This window comes from Python bivittatus, unplaced genomic scaffold (genome assembly GCF_059951505.1).
Source record: "Python bivittatus isolate LINGU-HERP-01145 unplaced genomic scaffold, Pbiv_v1 ctg000480_np1212, whole genome shotgun sequence".
Classification (NCBI taxonomy): Eukaryota; Metazoa; Chordata; class Lepidosauria; order Squamata; family Pythonidae; genus Python; species Python bivittatus.
The window spans coordinates 76,942,262-76,961,854 of record NW_028277075.1 but is presented as its reverse complement, the minus strand read 5'-3'; the positions used below and the strand labels follow the sequence as shown (position 1 = coordinate 76,961,854).

General features: G+C 43.7%; 1 protein-coding gene across 10 annotated transcripts in view; it reads right to left on the bottom strand.

The window, feature by feature from the left end:
• TNS1 (tensin 1) overlaps nt 1-19,593 on the bottom strand; it is a 325,093-nt gene that overhangs the window by 278,409 nt on the left and 27,091 nt on the right. For 2 of the 10 annotated variants that reach the window (XM_088146385.1, XM_088146394.1), the window contains exon 1: nt 13,506-13,616. The exons of the other annotated variants lie outside the window; for them this stretch is intronic. In XM_088146385.1, coding sequence (XP_088002511.1) covers nt 13,506-13,601 — 96 coding nt within the window. In that variant the 5' untranslated portion in view covers nt 13,602-13,616. Of the gene's footprint in view, nt 1-13,505; nt 13,617-19,593 lie in introns of those variants that run through there. 10 annotated transcript variants of the gene reach the window in all.

Genomic DNA, 19,593 nt, shown 5'->3' with positions numbered 1-19,593 from the left:
GATTTTGCATGCATGAAATACACTCCCTCTCTCCCTCTCCATCTCTCTCTCTCTGTGTCTCTCTCTCTATACACACACACACACACACACACACATGCACAAACACACATACACGCAAATACACGTACCCACAAAGTGAATTTATGTACATAAAATTAAAGCATCCAAATATACATTGCACATACATGCAAGCAAAACAATCAGCTTTCCTTTCCTTTCTTGCATTTTCAAAGCATTTTTCAAGAAGGTTCTTTGCTCCTATTGTTGCAATATTACCTCACAGGTACGGCAGTTAGAACACTTGCTTCATGTATGGAATATCCCCAGTCTGAAACCCAGTAAAAATTGAGTATTTTGAAACAGTGAAACAATGCATCCCTGGACTTACTTTTAAAAAGCCCAGGAGAAAATAGTTTGTTGAGAGAAAGAAAAACAGTAGTTAATACAAAATAAATGTATTTCTGCTTGGCTTCAAACCAGCAGTGTTTTGCATGTGAACTAAGAGTTCTAGCGACTGTGCTACTGAAATAACATTGCAACCCAGGCAGAAAAAGATTTTCTTGAAAAACCTTTTGAAATTCCTGTGTCTTCAAAGTAGCCAATGAATTGTGGGGCTAGCTTGTAAAGAAGTAAAACGTGCCAGCCAAAACGAAGGGAAATGCTTGAGGTAACACAAGGGGAAAACTAAAACTGCAGCAGGAAAATGTACCCAGGAGGTCACATTTGCAATGGGAGGGAGGTGAATGAAGAATGGCAGTGTCTGCTCCTGCCCTCAAAAAATTGTTGCTGCCCCAATCTTAACAACAGCAACTAGGTAGTGCAGATAAACCCACAATGTCAAGGAGTGATTTTTTTAAAAACCTATATTGTTTTCTTTTTTTAAAGGGAGGGGAAATGCACCTAAAATGTATAATTTCTTACTTTTATAATTTATTGTTCATGCTATAACAAAAAGAGAGCCTTTTTGGTGGCATAGAAGTGACACCATACTGGACCAGGGAGCTGTCAGACAAAGATTCTACTGAAAGTGTCTTCACGTTCTTAACAGCAGGCTTTCCATCCCACTTGGTTTGTTTTGCTTTAAGGTCTCATTGGACTTCATCCTAAGCAGACAGGATAAGGACCAGAGAAAGGTAAGACAGCTGTTTGTAGAGTCATATGATTCTTCACTTGGAAGGAAGGAAGGAAGGAAGGAAGGAAGGAAGGAAGGAAGGAAGGAAGGAAGGAAGGAAGGAAGGAAGGAAGGAAGGAAGGAAGGAAGGAAGGAAGGAAGGAAGGACAAACAAATGTAGGATGGTTAAAGTTGATCATTCACTCAACATGGGAAAAGCTTACAATGGTTTACTTAAAAAAGGAAATGCAATCTTAACAGAAGCACTGCGTCCAAACCATGGAATATAATTGTTCCACTTGATTATGCACAAATTAGGTCCTATCTGAAGCACCGTGGCCATGGCTGAAGCCACATGTTACAAAGAGCACTGATAGATTAGAGCATATCCAGAGAACAGAGACAAGAGGAGTCTAGAAAATGAGTTCTATGAGCAACAATTTAAAGGAGTGGGTATATTTAGCTAGGATGAAAGAAAAGCAGGAGTCGTCCCATTAGTTGTCTTCAGCTATTACATGAATCAGATGTGTTCTGATCAGAAAGCAGGACTAGAATTAATGAGTGGAAATTGCAAATACTGTATGCAGATTTCAGCTAAACATTAGTAAAAGGCTCTAATTGCTAAAAGCTAAACTGCTAAAAGCTAATTGCTAAAAGCTAGAGGCAGATGGTTCTAGGAAGAGTGAGTTTCACTGGTAATGTCTGTAATAAGTAGTGGGTTGGACTAGGTGACCACTAAGTTCCCCTTGCCAATTTGAAAATTCTAAGATTTCTACAAATTGCTAAAAAAAAAAAAAAAAAAGCAAACCTATATTGCTATGAAATATCCTCAGACTGAAAGAAGCCATTTCTTGGGCTTTCCAAATATACCACTGCCACCTATTCACTCTCTTAGGACTCTTGCATTTGTAGGCATTCTCTAGGGGAGACACATTCAGCATGTGATGCTTTGCAGATCACTGGACCACCATGTCTGTAAAAAATAGTGCTCATTCTATTTCTTCTTCTCATGCAGTTTTTAGACACATGAGCAGCGGGGTGGTAAGGGACAGAAAAAATGGCAAGTCTATAATGGAAGGAATTCTACGTGCTAACTGGCTATATAACTAAATGAATTGTTGGAAAGGGTTTAGACCCAATCACCTTCCCAGCCTCACACCACTTTTGAGAGCCGCAGCTGTTTCTGAGCCGTTCCAAATATTTCCCAAACACAACAGCATGGGTACCTATTTTTACACTTCCCACTCTGTGAGAAGAGATGTGATTTTATGTATTTTACTGATTGGGATTATTGCCAGAGTCTAGCTAAAAAATATCTTGAGTGTGAAAAGAAGGTGGCTTCTGGCCGACAAAGCAACTCTAGGGGTTTCTGGGTGATATAACCTCTTCAGGCAAGGTTTGGATCTGAATGTGGAACCAAGGCAATTTTTGTGGCCCTCATAAACAGTCTTTGTCTGCAAACCATCCAAAACTGCTTCCTTGCTGATTTCTGTTGACCTCTCCATGGCATATGATAGTATAGAATAGCAACATCTGGACAAAGTTACAGTTCCTTTTTCTGTAGGAAACTCTGTGACTGCCTTGCTTACCTCCTGGGGTTGTCATCTGGTTACCAAATGACACTGTCAATTCAGATTCCACAAATAGATGTACACAGCAGGGCTTCCTGGTAGCAACACTGACTCTATGAATCTTCTTCCCTACAGAGATTTTTGATTGATTGATTGATTGACTACATACCATCAAGTTGGTGTCAATTGTTAGTGACCACATAGATTGATTTCCTCCATGATGATCTGTCCCTAGGCTGTTCTTTCAAGTCTTCCAATGGTGCACCCATCACCACTGTAACTGAGTCCATCCACCTTGCTGCTGGTCATCCTCTTTTTCTCTTCCTTTCACCTTTCCCAGCAATAGAACCTTCTCCATAGAGCTATCTTTGCATAATGCATCCAAAGTAGGATAATTTAAGCCTGGTCATTTGTGCCTCAAGTGAGAACTCTGGGTTGATTTGTTCAATGATCCATTTGTTTGTTTCCTTGGATGTCCATAGTATTCTCAGGAGTCTTCTCCAACAACAAAGTTCAAAAGTGTCAATACTCTTCCTTATATAATAATGATACAGAGATTGGCCTGCTCTAAATTCTATACTCTTTTAGGCACTTAGCAAACTTTTTTGCTGGTATTTTGGTGAGTTCAGTTTTAGAGTTTACCATAATTGCTATTCTTGTATTATAAACTTTAGTTTTGACTGACACTTGTCTCTCTCTCTGTATGTGTGCATAAAATTCTGTTGTGATTATGCTGTCAGCAATTTTGTGTCCATCATCTCTTCATTTTAATTATGCTCTGTTGTAAGCCACTTTAAGGTTCCTTTTTATAAAGAAAAGCAGAACATAGCTTACTACATTTTATAGGGATGCATTAAGTTAGCATCAGACTTTTTTCTCTCTCTACAAAGCTGTATTTTAGCCCACATTATTTAATACTGACATGCAGCTACACAGAAAAGCATCCAGCACATTGTAGCTGGGAATCATCAATACATTGATAACACCCAATAAGCACCTATCACTGTTCTGAATTGCTATCTGGGAGCTGTGCTCAAGTAAAGGGAACGTTCAAAGTAAATCTAGGTAAAATGGCCAAAGTGTGGTCTGGAAAGTCCAAAACCTAGGAGTATATGATCCACCCAATTTATTTGACACTCGCCATGAGAACAGGAAGATCACCTTGTGCTTCAGCAGTACCTTTTTGGCCTGTTGACTGGGATGCATGCGACTGAATGTTCCTTTTTCATAAAAACAAACTCTCTCCATAGAACACCAACATGAGCATTTCAGTTTGAGTTCTTCTGCCTGATGTGCTATATGGAAAGGAGTTATTTGCTTGGGGGACTATTAAGTTGCATGACCCCTCCCGGTAGACAATTTCACTATGTTTCTATCTTCCTTGTTTGAAAGAGAATGAATCTCAGCATGGTTACTGAGAAGTAACAGCCATAGTTGAATGGGACTGACTGTGTATATATGCATAGAATCTGTTTTTCCATAGACTTTCCATTCTTTTCTCCTTAGGATATCCAACTCCCCCATTTATTACCATTCCAACCAACCAAAATGATTCAACCATTTTGAATCAAAGTTCAAATTTAGTTGTTTAAAAATCCTTTTATTCAACAGATTTATTTGTGCTTTAATATTTTCCACCCTAACAGCACCTGCCTGAAAGTTCTTAAGGAACTCAGGGTTAAATTATCAACCTCCAAGCAAAAATATCTAACTTATCACTCAAATCAGGTTCACTGGAAGGTAGCCAATGTAACCCCAGTTTTTAAAATGCGGAGCAGGAGGAATCTGGAAAATTATAGGCTAGTGGTTTTAATGCCTGCCTTGATCAAATTTGTAGATATCAAAGAAAAAAAATGACTAAACTTATACAGGAATAAGTCTTGATGAAAGGAAATCAACATGGATTTCACAAAGGTGAATCCTCTTCACTTACCTTCTAAAGTTCTCTGAGAATGTCAACAGGCACAGAGATGGATATTATCCTGTTGACACTGGATGCTTTTGGAAGTAGAAGGACTCAGGTTATATACCCATGTGGATTATGTTCTCTTAGTTTCAGTACCTTCTACATCTCTGAAATGGCACTTGCATGAAACTGAAGGATATGGTGCAGAGACGGCTGACATATCCCAACCAGCCTACATTGCACTCTGCCCATAAATGCTCCTCATCTATGCAAGAGATACCAAAGAAAAAAAGAGGCAGAGAAAAATCTCTACGCACCAAAACCATGGACCTTTGACCAGACAGTGAAGATAGGTCTCAAGGCACAGCCTTATAACTGGCCTTGAAGAAAAAGGAGGGCATTCAGTATCCACACAGAAAGACAAGCTGTTATGGGAATGTGTCAGCCCTTCAAGGTGGTCCACACCAGGGAACCAAAACAAAGAATACTAATACTACCTTTATGCTAAGGTTACAATAGCAGAATCTTGCAAGCCTGAAAGTGCTTCCCCCTCCCCTGCCTTTACGTTCCAGAGAACTAGGGAGGGTCAATTCTGAGGTGCTTTGGACTCAGATTTCTCTTATCAGACTGTTGTCGAGGCTGCAGCTCTTCCTCTTGTCTCTCAAGGTTATACAGAGTGAGATGGCATGTGCTTGGAATGCTTGAATTTTCACTGAGGTGCTACATCAGAGTCAACCGTACATAGAGACATATATGTAAAAGAAACAACACCCCTGGCTGCATTCACATTCATGCCATTTTCACTTTCACATATACCACACACATAATCCACATACTACATTAACCCATTTTCTGTGTTTGCACTGTATACTGAGACATATACTAACCAAAAGGACTGGATTTCCATAATATGCTAAGCCACTAAAATAAAACAAAATCCGTGGTTAGTATTTATCAAGTCTAGCATGCGCGAATGCATCTACAGTACTAGGTCTCTTACTACCCCAGTTAAGCATATTATAAACTCTTTGCTTGGCTGGTGCTTTATAAAAAAGCTTTTTTATATAGTCTGTTCTAAGCATTAACTAATTAACTAGGATTAATTCAGTCCTCTATTTATCACACATCAACCCTTTTCTAATATGGGGAATCCCAGGGAAATATGTTCTTGGTTTAAGGAATTGCATACCAGTTGTGTATGAGCCCCAGTATGCAATACCTTAAACCAAAACCGTCTTTTTCTGGTGAGACCCCCGCATGCTTTTGTCTTTGAACCCAACACTGAACAGCTCTAGTATGCAGCATAATTTAAGAATGGCAACTTGGTGAGAATTATGATAAGATCTGCAGTCTCCTTTTTGCTGCAAAAAGGATGTGAGGAAGTACCCCCAGCCTGGCCTTGTTCATCCTGTTCACTGAGGAGGGGATCCAATAGATTGGGTCACAGAAATTTCACCTGCATCTGTGTCCTAGCCAGCTTTTCATCTGCCCTGGCATTTGAGGATGACAGACAGGTGAAGAAGAGTTATGAGCATCTTCCTGCACCCATTGCTCATACTGCAGGTTCCTGTCCATACTCTTGTAAAGTAGACCACACCTTTCATGTCCAGAAATTTCTTACTGCATGTTTATGGCATCTGGACCAGGATATCTGTCTTATTTGGTTTTTGCTTTTTAACACAACTCTAGGCTTCCCAAGCTCTTTCATCCTTCTGATTGTTCATAAAACAATCAGAAACATAATGCAGCCATCTAATCCTATCCCTTTCCACTAAGGAGGCTCATCCATGCTTTGGTCTATTACACATACCTCAGCTGAAAGAGTTTGGACCATAATTAAGAGAGATACACATAAAAGCACCAGCCAAGCAAAGAGTTCCCAAGTGAGTCAAGCAAGCATACCAAGCCAAGTGCTATAAAAGAGGCAGAAGGAATCAAGAGAATGGCAAGGTAAGCTCCTTTTCCAAAATTGGATGTTCATTGTTCAGAAGAATGTTCTCTAATCTGCGAGAAATGATTGTACGATACCTCCCCCCTCCTGGTTTTGATATTCTTTTTTCTCCATGGCATGGCTTGGGACGTTCTCTTCCCTTCATGACATTGTCACCTAATGACAACATTTGTCATTCCATACTAAGAAGAACAGTTTCATCACTGAGTTGCTCAAGTTCTAAGATGCAAGCAAAATGACTTGGGCTCCAGGGGAATATATTGTCCCCTTGAGGAAGCATGGAAGTTGTTGTTTTGTTTTTGCTTTAATTTCCTGCACAGAGCATGACTTTGGAAAAATACAGGAGAAAGTTTGGCTCACGGGAAGAAGTGGAATATATCTGAGAATAAGGCAGAATGAAGGAAAATGTCACCCCAAAGATGGCAATGCTGTTGGGGATCTGCTGTAGAGAAGCATTAAATAGCCCTGGGACCAAGTGTGCCACAGGGATACAAATCGACAGTGTCATGTATGCAAATGCACTCTGCTGTGATTCTGAATTAAAAGCCAGTGACAGTAACAAGATAAACACTGGCCCTTTCTCCCCACCACCTTCTCTCCAGGAGATCCCAGGCACACAGCCAAATAAGTGAGCAATTATCGACTGTCATCCATTTGGAGGAATCACGTAAGCAAAGATACCTGTTCCAAGCAAGGTGCTGAAGCCAAGTTCTGATGCTAATCCTGTTTGGCAGCAGATCCACAAAGGAATACAAAGTAGATAATTAAAGAACTGGAAAGACAGATAGCCAAAATCAAAGGAGCTGTGCATAAGAAATTAAGCCACAAGAGTCCTTCCCATGTTTTGAACTGTAAGATCATTAATTCCAGGAAGAATGGTCAGAGCATGGATAGTTCTTCAATTCAGCCTCCAAAGACTTGCAAAGAAGATTATCATCTTGGGTTTACCAAACTAGCCTACAATCCTCTCCTTGCTGGACTACAAAGATGAACTATGTTAATCACTCCCTAAATTCCATTATGCCTGTGTGCCCATCAGTTACAACTAGGCATATGAATGGTTGGTTTGGACCACACTGAGTGATTAAAAAATAGCTCAATTTGTCTTAGATTTAAGCCTCCCTAGTGCATACACATTTGACTTGAGATCTGAATCTTGATTCAAAAATCTGCATCTTGTTATCTCCTATTAACTCTAATTAGAAATAAACAATACATCAACATATTTCCTATTAAGCACTGTAATTGGAGAGTTCCAGTAAAATCATTCATTATGATTAGAAGCTAGAGCTGACAATCACAGAACTCCCTCTGCCCAACATTCCCTGGCCTCATTTCCCACCCTGGAGTCTTTCTTACATGGAAGACCTGGGAAGAAGAGTGTCACTTTCTCAGATACCCTGTCTGTGTCAAATTACTGTTGAAGCTTTGCAATGGTTCAGGTGGGGGCTGATTCAAAGGGGTTAATCCAGATAATCCCTGAATTTTCCAAATCAGACCAATTTAATTTAGGATGCAGTTCTGATGCCCACCTCTCCTTATTATTGTTCTTATAACTAAATGCTGGATAATGTTTCTTACAATGAGCTTCCATAATATAAGTACTGAGGGCAAGTCTAAACTCTTTGCAAGAAACAAGTTAACACAACTTCTCAACCTCTACAGCGTTGAGGGGATGTGTATGATAATGTAGGATTTGAAAAGAAACAATGGAAATACAACCCTCTAACTGTGTTCACATGAACAGTCTCCTCTCTGACATCAACTCCTGGAGAAAGTAATCCTTCTGGTTGCAGCAAATGTTGCCTGCGATATCCAAGCTACATCAGCCACTTAGCAGTTTACATATTGTCAGCCTCTTGAAAAGGTTTAATCTGAAAGGCACCATGCCTTCTAAATAGATTAATTAAGTCATGAGAAACCTGTGGCCTCCCAGATATTAGCTGAACTGCAATTCCCAGCCTTCTGGCTGGGAAGGGTGGGAATAGATGTTCAGTTAAATCTGGAACATGACATTCCTTTAAAATAAATGCAGTTTTTTTTAAAAAAAGATGATTAAGAAACCATAAATGCATAATAGGTGGGACAACTCTAGATGTGAGAGTGCCTTCAGCCTTTAATCCCTTACACCAGTGAGAGTACTTTCAACCTTCAACCACTTACAGTACCTAAGTGGGTCCTCAGCAGATCCAATTGGCAGTAGCAACACTCTGAAGAGCACTGGACAGCATGGTCTGAGGAAACTGTCATTCTCACGTCTCACACTAGCTGCCATTGTCAGTATTACACTGGAGTCATTGCAGCAAATGTACAGGGTAGCAATGTATATCCTGCCAGCCACTTTCTAGTTTGCTGCAAAATAAATGTTGATGCCCAGCATCCTCTTCAAGTCCTCAATTCAGCAAAGTGGTCTGCAAGGGGAGAGGGGCAGAGCAGATGTCTCTCCCTTCTTCACACAATCTGCAGCTGAAACTCTGTGGTCCTGTGAACTCATTTAGCCTGGTAGTTGCAGAACCTGCTGTTAGTCCTCACCTCGCAAGACCCCGCATAGAGAACTCCTTGGCCCACCCACCCCCTTCTCAAAGATATCCCTCTCCAAAAGCTGGTGGTCACAGTAGCCCCTTCCCACACAAGCATACATTCTCCCCCAACCCTCCACTCCCATCTCTCTGGCCTTCAGAAAGATCATTGGTGATGGAGACCAGAAGATTTGTACCAAAAATACAGCTCAGTCCCTGAATTGGATTCCATGCTAGGCAAGCAGAGGAAAGAGCTAATCATCATGATGAAAGAGCCAATGCAGCGAAACCAGGATACAAAGTGACTGAGATGCAAAGCAGGGCAGCTTCATTCAGTTGAAACCACAAGTCGCTTTATTAAAGGATCCTGCAAGGACAAAGAGAAAGAAGGCAAAGCTGGTCCCAGGACTGCTGTGCCAGGAAAATGGCAGCTCCCCCACAGTGTTAGAAAACCTAACGGTTTGTTCTGAACCCCTCTTCTGGCACAAGTCTTCCCACTTTCAGTTCTCATCATATTCCTCATTTTTAGCCCACAGCCTGAAACCTGATCAACTGGATTAGGCCAATAATCAATGCAGCCTGATATCTTGTCTCCCAAAGTGGTCAGATAGGAAGTTGATGTTATCATTGTATGCTAGACTCTCATCCCTCCATTCTAAGCCTCCATGACTGTCCCTTACATGGATCCAAATCACTTCTACCCAACCTTCCAGCATTTATAGATACCTCTCAACCTCTACCAAGAAGGTTTCTTCTAAATCAAATCAACTAAAATACAGTGGTTCAAGAATTGTGGAGTTCCCTGCCTTTGAAAAGGTGTATCAGATTAATCTTTGCACATGCTCATTCAGACAAAAAAATATTCCTCAAATTCTTTACAGGCCATTCCTAAGCATCTTTACTTCTAAGTCTTCCTGTTCTCAGCAGTGCTTACTTGCAAGAATGTATGCAGAGAAATGCAGCTTTGCTGGTGGGCTAAGAACTGGTGTGATGCTGTAGCGGGTAGAGGCTCATACCAATGTCCAAATATCAGTTCAGGCTCAGCACTCACTGGCTGACCTTGAGTCAGTCATTCTCTCTTATCTTAATCTAACCTGCCTCTCGTCAGAACAAAAATGTTCCCCAGCTCCATAAAACTGTGGCCATGGCACAGTCAAGGGAGATTCCAAAGAGGATAAACTATTCCTAACCTGATCAAACTCCCATGATGTGTTGCCAAAACCACAGGTACAATTTGCAGAAAATAAGTTTCAGAAAAGTTAAAATAAAATTCTTTTCACAGGTAATGCTGCAGAGGAAGTAGCTTTTCACTGAGCTCCAGGTTTTTTGTTCTTTAAAATGACATACTTTCTAAGGAATTTAATGTGTTTGGATTTCTGTATTTGTTAGGACCGTAAAAGGTGAGGAAGAAGGTAGAGAACTGTATTTGACATCACCAGTGATGTCACGGGCATTGTCTAATAGTATTTGTGATACTTACCCAGTCGTCTTCCACAGGGCATTTACTAATGCAAAAGGCATGGCAGTTAGAAAAAGAGGGGAAATTGCATCTTAACAACAACAAACGATTGCCATCCTGACTGCTGGGAACATGTGTTTTCCCAATAACAGATGTGCTAGCTGAGATTTTAATTCCCTAAACACAATAATAACAGCCTGTTTATTGCACAGCAAATGGCCTTTTGCAACCAGCGTGATTTTATGTAATTTTACAACTGCACTGCACTTTAAGGGCATAATTTGGAAACCCACACAAAATCTGATGTTTCAGAACTGTTGATCATTGAGCAAACTAATACATTGTTGTTAATATTTCAAATTGATTCTCAGATTTTATTCATGAGAATCTCTAGGCTTTAAGGTTCCAAAGTGCACTGGCAATCAGGAATCTGAAGCATGGGGCAGATTAGAAATTATTCCCATACAACCGGTTAAATGAAATGAATATTTCAAATTGATTCTCAGATTTTATTCATGAGAATCTCTAGGCTTTAAGGTTGCAAAGACAGGCCCCAAAGTGCACTGGCAATCAGAAATCTGAAGCGTAGGGCAGATTAGAAATTATTCCCATGCAACCGGTTAAATTATTAATAACCCACAGGTTCGCATGCTAACTCGTACTACAAACTCATGCCTCCGTATTGGTTACAGATATTAGCCATTAATATGAGTGAGTTTCTCTACTTAGCTAGGACTTGAAACTAAAGCCCAATTCAGCCACTGTTAACATGAGTGCTCATATTCCAAGTCTGTGGTTCAGAAAGAAGATTCTGCTTGATAGGGATGCAAGATCCCAAAGTTAGCTTTTTCTTGCTCTCTTGACCTTAGTACAGGAACAGCATCAAAGTTGAGTAGGACTTCAATTGTTTTTGAAGAGGGGGAAAACTTCATTCCCCCTTCTTTTGATATGCAGAAATTGTGCAAAACAAGGATTTGCTTAATGTATTCTGATCACAGAATTCGGTTATTCTGAAGATGGAATTTGGGCTCCAGTATTGCAGAATTCTGGTTTTTTTTCACTCAGAGTATATGCAGAGTATATGCTATAGATTTATGATGTAGCGTGTTTTACACCCACAGCTTAATAACCGAGTAAAACATACAGTAATCCCCTGCAAGAATACAGCCTCTAACTCTCTTTGCTCCCTCATACTCACAACTGAAAGATCAGCCATTGGGTTTCTACTAACCTCAAAGTGTTACATGACTTATGCACTTCTAATGTGGGTAGAAACAACCTTCTGTATCAGGGTATTCAGCCCCTAGGGGAGAGAAATTTCAGGTGGCTAACCAAGGCAAGCCAGTTGAGTTCCAAAAGCAGATGTTCAGCATCCAAATGTCCTTAAGATTCCTCCAACGCACTCAGAAAGATACCTTAATAGAAAAAGGTATAAAGAAGACAACAGAATACTTATTTTTTCCCCCACTGATAGAGGCTGCAGGGTGAAGGATCTCACAGGAACCACTGGACACGGTTACCTTTGCTAACCATCCCATTGTGTAGATCCTAACCTCAGTGAGAAAGAGTGGGAAATAGATTCCTCCCTCCCTCACAATAGGGAATCAAAGAAGGACAAGTCAGGAAGAGAGAGGAACACAAAGAAATAATGAAATGGTTTGCTGACTGAGCTTTTTCTGCATTCTACAGAGCTTTGGGGAATGAGCATTCCAAAGAAATTCTTTCCCCTCCATGCTTTCTCAGTATCATTTCCTGCCAAGAGCTGCGTGAGCATCTGATCCTGAGCGTTCTTTCCCCAGAACAGACATACTGCTGCTGTTGTACTATGCCTGACTGTTCCCCCCACCTGCCCTAACTTTGGGACTATGGTATCCAACTTTCCTCTAAAACCTGAAACAAGCAAACTCTGACTTTTTACAGATGCAAACTCTGCTCTGCCTCCAAAAGACTCCAGTAGCAGGTGAGGTGGAGTGGAGAGGTGCTTTTTCCTGATGGTCCAGGAAGAATGCAAGGCATTCAAGAGGGCAGAAATGGCATGGATCAGGAACCCAGGGCTGCAATGATTTTAGAGGAGCTCCTGATTTAGAAAAGCTCCCCAAGGAGGTATAGAGCTCCCTTTGCAGATTTAACCATTTGCCTTTGGTTCAGGGCCTGCCCTACAATGCAGCAGCAAGTTCTTGCAGTCTTCATTACTCTCGTCCCTCTTCATCCCCTACTGATGACATTCCAGAGGGAACCAGGGAAGGCCAAAAGTATAACGAAGTGTGGATGAATGGGACAGACCCTTGGAGCAGTGTTGGCAGCAGATACCAACAGGGTGCAGACCAGGTAAGGAACGCATTTCTCATTAGTCTGGGTGTTGTGTATACCAGCCCTTCCCCAAAGATCTCCGGTGTGCCTGCACTGCCATTCCCCATAGCCCGGTGACTCCTTTAGAAGTGGGGCAAGAGAGGAATCCCTGTCTTGGGGACCAAGTGCCTTTTTCCATGAGGTGGGGAGACGAACCTGCGCACGCTGGGGCCAAGCTAGACGCCGGAGAACGTTGCATTTCTGAGTATGCGGAAGGAGGCGGCAGGAGGGGGGGGGGCGCGTGAATAAGAGAGGGACGCTGTGCGTGCCGCGCTTCTGTCCGCGGCTGAACGCGAGGCTTCTGCAGTCTGTGTGCCCGCCAGCAGGTCAGCGCGGGTGCTTGTGCATCCGTGCGAGCGGTTGGCACCGCACGTGTGTCGCTAACTGGGGAGAAGGGCCGTTTATGCCCCAAGACGAAGATGTCCGGTGGGGAGGGCGAAAACTGAGGCGGGGAGGGCAGCCGCAAGTGAAGCACCAAACGGGCAAAGTGGGCAATAGGCGCGAGCCCAGGCATGGTGGAGAAGCGCGGGAGAAACCAGGAGGCGCGCCTCTCCTCGCCAGAGAACTCCATGTCCCCCCGCGCCGCTGCTCTGAGGCCATCCCGCTCCCCCTCCCGCGCTCCGGTCCCTGCTCCCTTACCTCCCGGTGCAGGCAGAAACGCAGGGGCAGGAGGCAAGAGAAGAAGTATTTTCCCCAGCGGATCAGGGAAGCAAAACACCAGCTCAGGCGCGTCATCGTTGCAGCAGCAGCTGCTGCGTCTGCTAGGATCCCGCTTCGCTCCGAAGTGGGAATCCCCTTTCGTCTTCCAGCCCCTTCAGGGGTTGTGTGTGCGCGCGCGAGCGCACGGCTGCGTGATTTGTGGAGCGGGGTCTTTCCAGCCTGGGAGGGGGGGCAGGAAAGAAGCTAGCGGGAAGCGGCTGTTGGTCCTGATGCTGCAGCCGCGGCGCGTTCCGCTTGTTTTCTGGATCCCAGCCTCTGCAGAGCGCTGCGCGCCGCGGCGCTGGAGGAAGTGGCGGCGAGGGCTTCTGCGGATCCTCTGGACGCAGCGGCGGCGGTGCTGGCCCGATGGGTCCCCGCAGCCTTGACACGCCGAGCGCGGCTTCCCGACCTGCTGAGCGCTGGCGGAGCCGCCGACACCGCCCCCTCCTTCTCCTCCCTGCCCCCCGCCCGGCAGCGGCAATGGCAATGGCAACGGCAACCGATGGCGCGGTCGCTTCAGCCCCGCAGTGCGTGTGCGAACGCAGGAGGACGCCGGGCTGGATCTGCTCCTTTCAGCCAGCTGGGCTGCACTCCGGGCAGCGCAAGGCGGGGGGAGGGCGGGAGGCGGAGAAGCACGTGCCGCAGCCGCCACCCGGACCTGCCTTGACGCTCAACCGGACCGCGAAGGACAGCAGAGTCCAGCTGCGTTGGCGGCCTCGGCGGCGGAGAGCATCTCCCCTCCGCCCCGCCTCGCGTTAATCCTGATGGATCCCGAGACTGACTTGGCCGTCCCGCGCGGCTCAGCTAATCAATACTCATCAGCCCCTGTCCGCTTCCTTGCCTGTACTTCAATAACGCCACACGCGCGCGGTCGCTCACGCCCCTTTGCACACCTTCCCCCATTGCTCGGTCAGCAGATAAATTAAACACATGCCTGCCCTCTCCCTTCTCCCTCAAATCACCTCCATCAATCAATCAATCAATCAATCAAACTTTTCCTAAATGGGCCCCCTTGTCAAGGGGTGTGCAACTTTCTGCCCAGTTCCTGTCGCCTTTCTTTGTCAAAGGCACCGCTGGTCTGGCTGCCACTCCATTCAGGCTGATGAACTGGCCAGGTCCACGCTGCTCTAAGGACAGCACCCTTGACCCTTGCGGTGGGTATCAGTGGTGACCAAACAGGACATCAGCCCACACGCACCCAAATACATACACTCAGCTTTGGCTTCTGAAGAGGGTCCTATTGGTTGAAGTGGGTGAGCCTTTGCTTCGGGGAAAGAGGCAACAGCCTGGTGAATGGCAGCAGTAGTCAAGTCCAAGAGGTAAGAGGAAGGGAACTCTACAATGCCCATAAGGTTAACACCTCTCCCCCTCTCTTTCTTGGGTGAAATCAGAGTGAGGTACCTAATTTGAGGAACTGGATTTCAGAGGGGGGGAAATGGAATCACATCCTGTTAGCGACAAGAGACCCTGTTTCTGTAAGCTACAGCCTTACCTGAGACTCATACTAAATGCAGCAACTTTCATCTACCCATCTGCATCAGTGCAAGCTTCTTCATCTAGGGATTGCAGTGGCTGCAGCTAACATCCATAGGAGAGAAGAATGTAACCAGATGAGTATGCAGGGGTCCTCTGCGAATATTCTCCCCTTAGCGCAAACACAAGGGGAAAAACTTCTTTAAGGTTAGCAGGAGGCCATGAATATCTGAAAATAGGGACCTTGTATGCTAAAATCACCAGGTCCCAAACTACAGAATGCTGCAAATTATATGGTCTTCACCCCAGTAAACTCCCCCAAACAAACTGGTCATTCATGCAGATTTCCACAGGGCAGATGCAACTGCTCCTTTCTGGCTGCATCCTTCCCTCCCCGTTCTCCCAGCAGCCAAAATGTACAGACAACTTTGTAATTAACCACACAGATGGAAGACTCGGGAGAAGCTCTCTAGGATGAGAAGCAGCAATCGCTTTTTCACATTACCTTAAAAATGAACAGGTTTATTATGGTATAAGCTACTGTGAACTAGAGGCCTCTTCACCTGTTATATTGTGCTTTTTGTCCAGGAGCTAAAGCATCTGTTTCCTCCAGTATTGTCTCCACCACCGCTCTGGGAGAAAGGTTGAACTGAGAAAGAGCGTCTGGCTCAGTCACCCAGCAGACTTCTGTGACTGAGGGTAGATTTGAACCCAAGTCCTCCTGCTCTTAGTGCAATCATAGAAGGATGTAGCTTTAGCCACAAACCATCTTCACAAACCACTGTGGTTGAATGTGCACAACATGCCAAGCCACCAAGGACTTAACCACCCAGTGGCTTGGTGCAATATATTAACACAGTCTCTGTAGTCAGTCTCATTAAACCAACTTTTGTATTCTCCTGAACCATGCATAATGAGACAATGTGCATTTTCTTCCCAATTCCCTCTTGTCTTAAGAACATCCATATTGGACGGATCCCACAAGCTGCATCTGCAGTTATCTAGAGATTTATATTCTTCAGAAGCGTTTTTCCCTACGTTTGTTTTCTGCGTAGTCCCATCTCTGCAATAAAAAGGCCTACTGGGGTTATAATTTCTTCTAGGCCAAAGAAAGCAGTTGCCTAATTAATGTACTGTTTCTTCTCACCAAACATCTTTCCTTATAATCACATGAGCCTTGGTGGACAGACATGATCAGGCTTCCCTCACAGCACAAACAGGCCTGGCAACAATTTGTTTCCACCAGGTGCCCCTGACGCTGCCTTCATCTCCTCCCCGGCCCCTGATTAAGACCGCTTTAAGTCATCCTTAGCTGGGCTAGTATAAAGAATTGCTTTCCCCTTAAGCTGAGAATTTGCAACAGCAGCTGCAAGGTGTATAAAATCTGTGTTGCACGTAAGGGCAGGTGGCACCATAGTGGGGCTTCCTGGCTGAGTCAGGCTGATGCTGGCACGTCTCCTCTTCTCCAGTCCTTCGACAGCTTCGTCTGCTGTTGTCTCTCCAAAGAGCTAGATGTAGCAGCAGCAGCACTGGACCAGCAGTCTACCAGGATGACCCGGGACAGCAGTGCCAGGCTATTTGGCTGGCAGTAATGTGACTGCTTTAACTCTGCGGCCTTCGCAAGTTTAGTACAGGGCTCCAAGGGTAAAGGGATCGGCCTTTCCCCTCCCTCCGAGTCCTCCCAAAGAGAGCATATCAGCTTCTGGAAGTCAGCATTTGTTTAAAGAAAGAAAGGGAAGAGGACAGAAATCCCAAATCCATGTGCTGTTGACGACCTGCCTGCCTGCCTTTGTTACCCAAGGCTGTTTTTCTGGCAGTGGTTGTTTTTGTTTTACTTGATTCCACTCCGGTAACAACAGAAAGCGGTATAGGAAGAAGAGCACAGAAAGGTGCCAAAAGATGACAGAGAAAGTCTACAGCCAGCTCTGCATTTGGCACATGTTTTTGCCATCAGCCGGTGATGCGCAAAAAGGGGAGAACAACCAAGCCAGAGTAATCAGCTAATTGCTTTACTTATCATATGCTCCACATGCAAAATCAGGACAGGACTATTCAAGAGCGGGTTAGAAGAGACACAAGAGAGACACAAATTTCACGCGGTATAGTTTCCGCCAACTTAAGGATATGTAGGTAGCTCTTTAACTCAGCAGTGGGGAAAGGCCCTGGGTATTCTCTTGCCTTGGGTGGCTCTGCAGGTGCTGTACTTCCCTAAGTGCAAAAATCTCTGTCTCTGGTAAATTAAGCTGGAAAACTTAAATCAGTCAATAAAAGGCTTGGCAAACAGGGATATTGCCAGTATTTAATACAGTATTCCCTGCATGTTTCCATTAAAAATAGAAACTACTGTATTTCCAGATGGATAGCTAGCCGTAATAGTCTGCCGTTGCGAAAAACACCAGGGGCTTCTGGCATTTTAATGACCAAGAAATGTATTATGCTGTAATTTTTTTATGAAGGAAGTTTACTTCATCTGATCTCATTGTTTACAATATCCTCTCTCTCAGCTAGCTGAGGGTAACACTTTATGTATCTGATGGTGGACTATAATCCATGGAAGATTGTTTATCCTACACTATAACAAATTTCTATTCAAGAAGCTTTCTCAGGATTTGCTTTGAAATGGGAATGTTTCTCAGACTTCTGTTTGGATTACTTTGATCTAAATGCATTAATATGTTTTAAACCTGGCTTACGCTTGTAAGGCAACTCTAAGCATGTGTTTTGTGCCGACACTTGCAGTCAACATTTAACTGTCATAGTTAGACATGAAACTGTTTTCATAAATGCACAAGTTTATATCTCTGTACTGGAAATTTCCTACATTATTTTTTATTCTGGACGCAGAGAAGTTTTAACTTCTTTCTTAGAACATAGTGGCTGGCTGGCAGCACCAGGAGACTCTGGAGTACTGAGCACAGCTACAGACTCTGGAGCTTTTTCTTTCTTGCTGCAGAAATTTGGCAACCCACTTTTCTATTGTTTTAGGCTTCACGCAGCAGCATTTTAAAAAGGTTATATATAGCTGCGATACTGCTAAATGATGCTGTTTTTTAAAAAAACTTGGATTTAAAAATATATATATGTTCCCCCATTTTCTATAAAGCTCAGAGCTGTCTAATTTTTGATCCTGGTTTTCATTAAAAGAGTTGCTTAACCTTGGTACAGGGAGAGATGGATAGACAGGTGGGGAAAAAATCTCCTACAGCTTAGAAATAGAGCCACCAGGATATACTAGACCAGGGATGACAAACTATACAGGAGAATGTTTATTTCATTCTTCCCATTTGTGTTTTTTCCCTTCAAGGCAAAGCTGAGCACAAGTGGAAGGAATGCAGGCATTGCACGGGCATCAGACTATCTACTGTAATACAGATTCATCAGAGCCTCACCCCAAACCAAAAGAGGTTCATTGTTCGTGTTTGTGCAATAAACTGTTTTTCCCTTCCTGGGGGGAGGAGGTTTTGTCCTGTGCTTTGTGAATAATCTCATCCAATACTGAATTTTCAATCTGATCTGATTCATTCTGTTGGCTGTGCTACACCTTTGGCTTTGCTCTTCATCCTTTTTGCATCTTGCTAACAGCAAGGTCAGTGTGGCTGCAATGCTCCATACAGTCCCATTTCTGCTGAAGGGTAGACCCCATGAGACAAGAGACAAGCTTAACATGTCCAGGAGGCCTTAAACTCAGGTTAGATAGATGACTGTCTCTAAACAATATGGAGACTGCCAGAAACAATTTGATAAAAGAAAGGCTAAAAATCTCAGATAACGTAGCTGAGGATGGGAATGGTAATTTGGCACATCTGTGAGGCACCAGGTTCAAATAAGTTGACGGAGAAGCAAACTTGAAATGCCCTCATGATAAAGTATACATTTGCAGGTTTTAGGATTTATATAGCGCTTGTCTCTTCATTCTCCTCTCTCCACGATTTTCTTAGTAATCCTTATAGTTTACTTTTATTTGCTTTTTTTTAATTTACTTTTATTGCCCACTTATTGAGAAATGAGGTTGGAGGTTTGTGAAGAAATATCTCAAGTACTTGGTGGCTTCATCCCAGAGAGGACATGCAGTCAGGGATATTTCTGGATCACGGTTTAGTTTCCTAGTCAATATACTTCAGTCCCCCAGACAAAATAGACTAACCTTGATCCATTCTCAGTGTGAGGCTCTGGTTTGGCATCTGGTATGATCTTGTCCTGTCAAAAGGTTAAGTCTTGCAGGTGGAAGAGGCAGAGGCCTGCATAAGATTATTCATTTGAATGGGGGAGCAGGATTGTACTGAGCCAATCGTTTAAAAGATCCATCACTAGGAATTAAATTGAGCTGCTGTGATCAATGCTACTGATTACATGCCCAGAAAATGCTAGCTTCGTGGAAAAGCCACCTACTGGCTTCAGCACTACACTACTGCTGGATCTGACCTCAATCTTTCCCTCTCATTTCCTTCTAAGCCAATGCAGGCAGAATTCCAAGCTAGTGGCTGCCTTACCAGATAATCTCCAGCAACAGAAGAGTGTTCAGTGCTGGACTGCAATGCCTGCACTGGCTTTGACA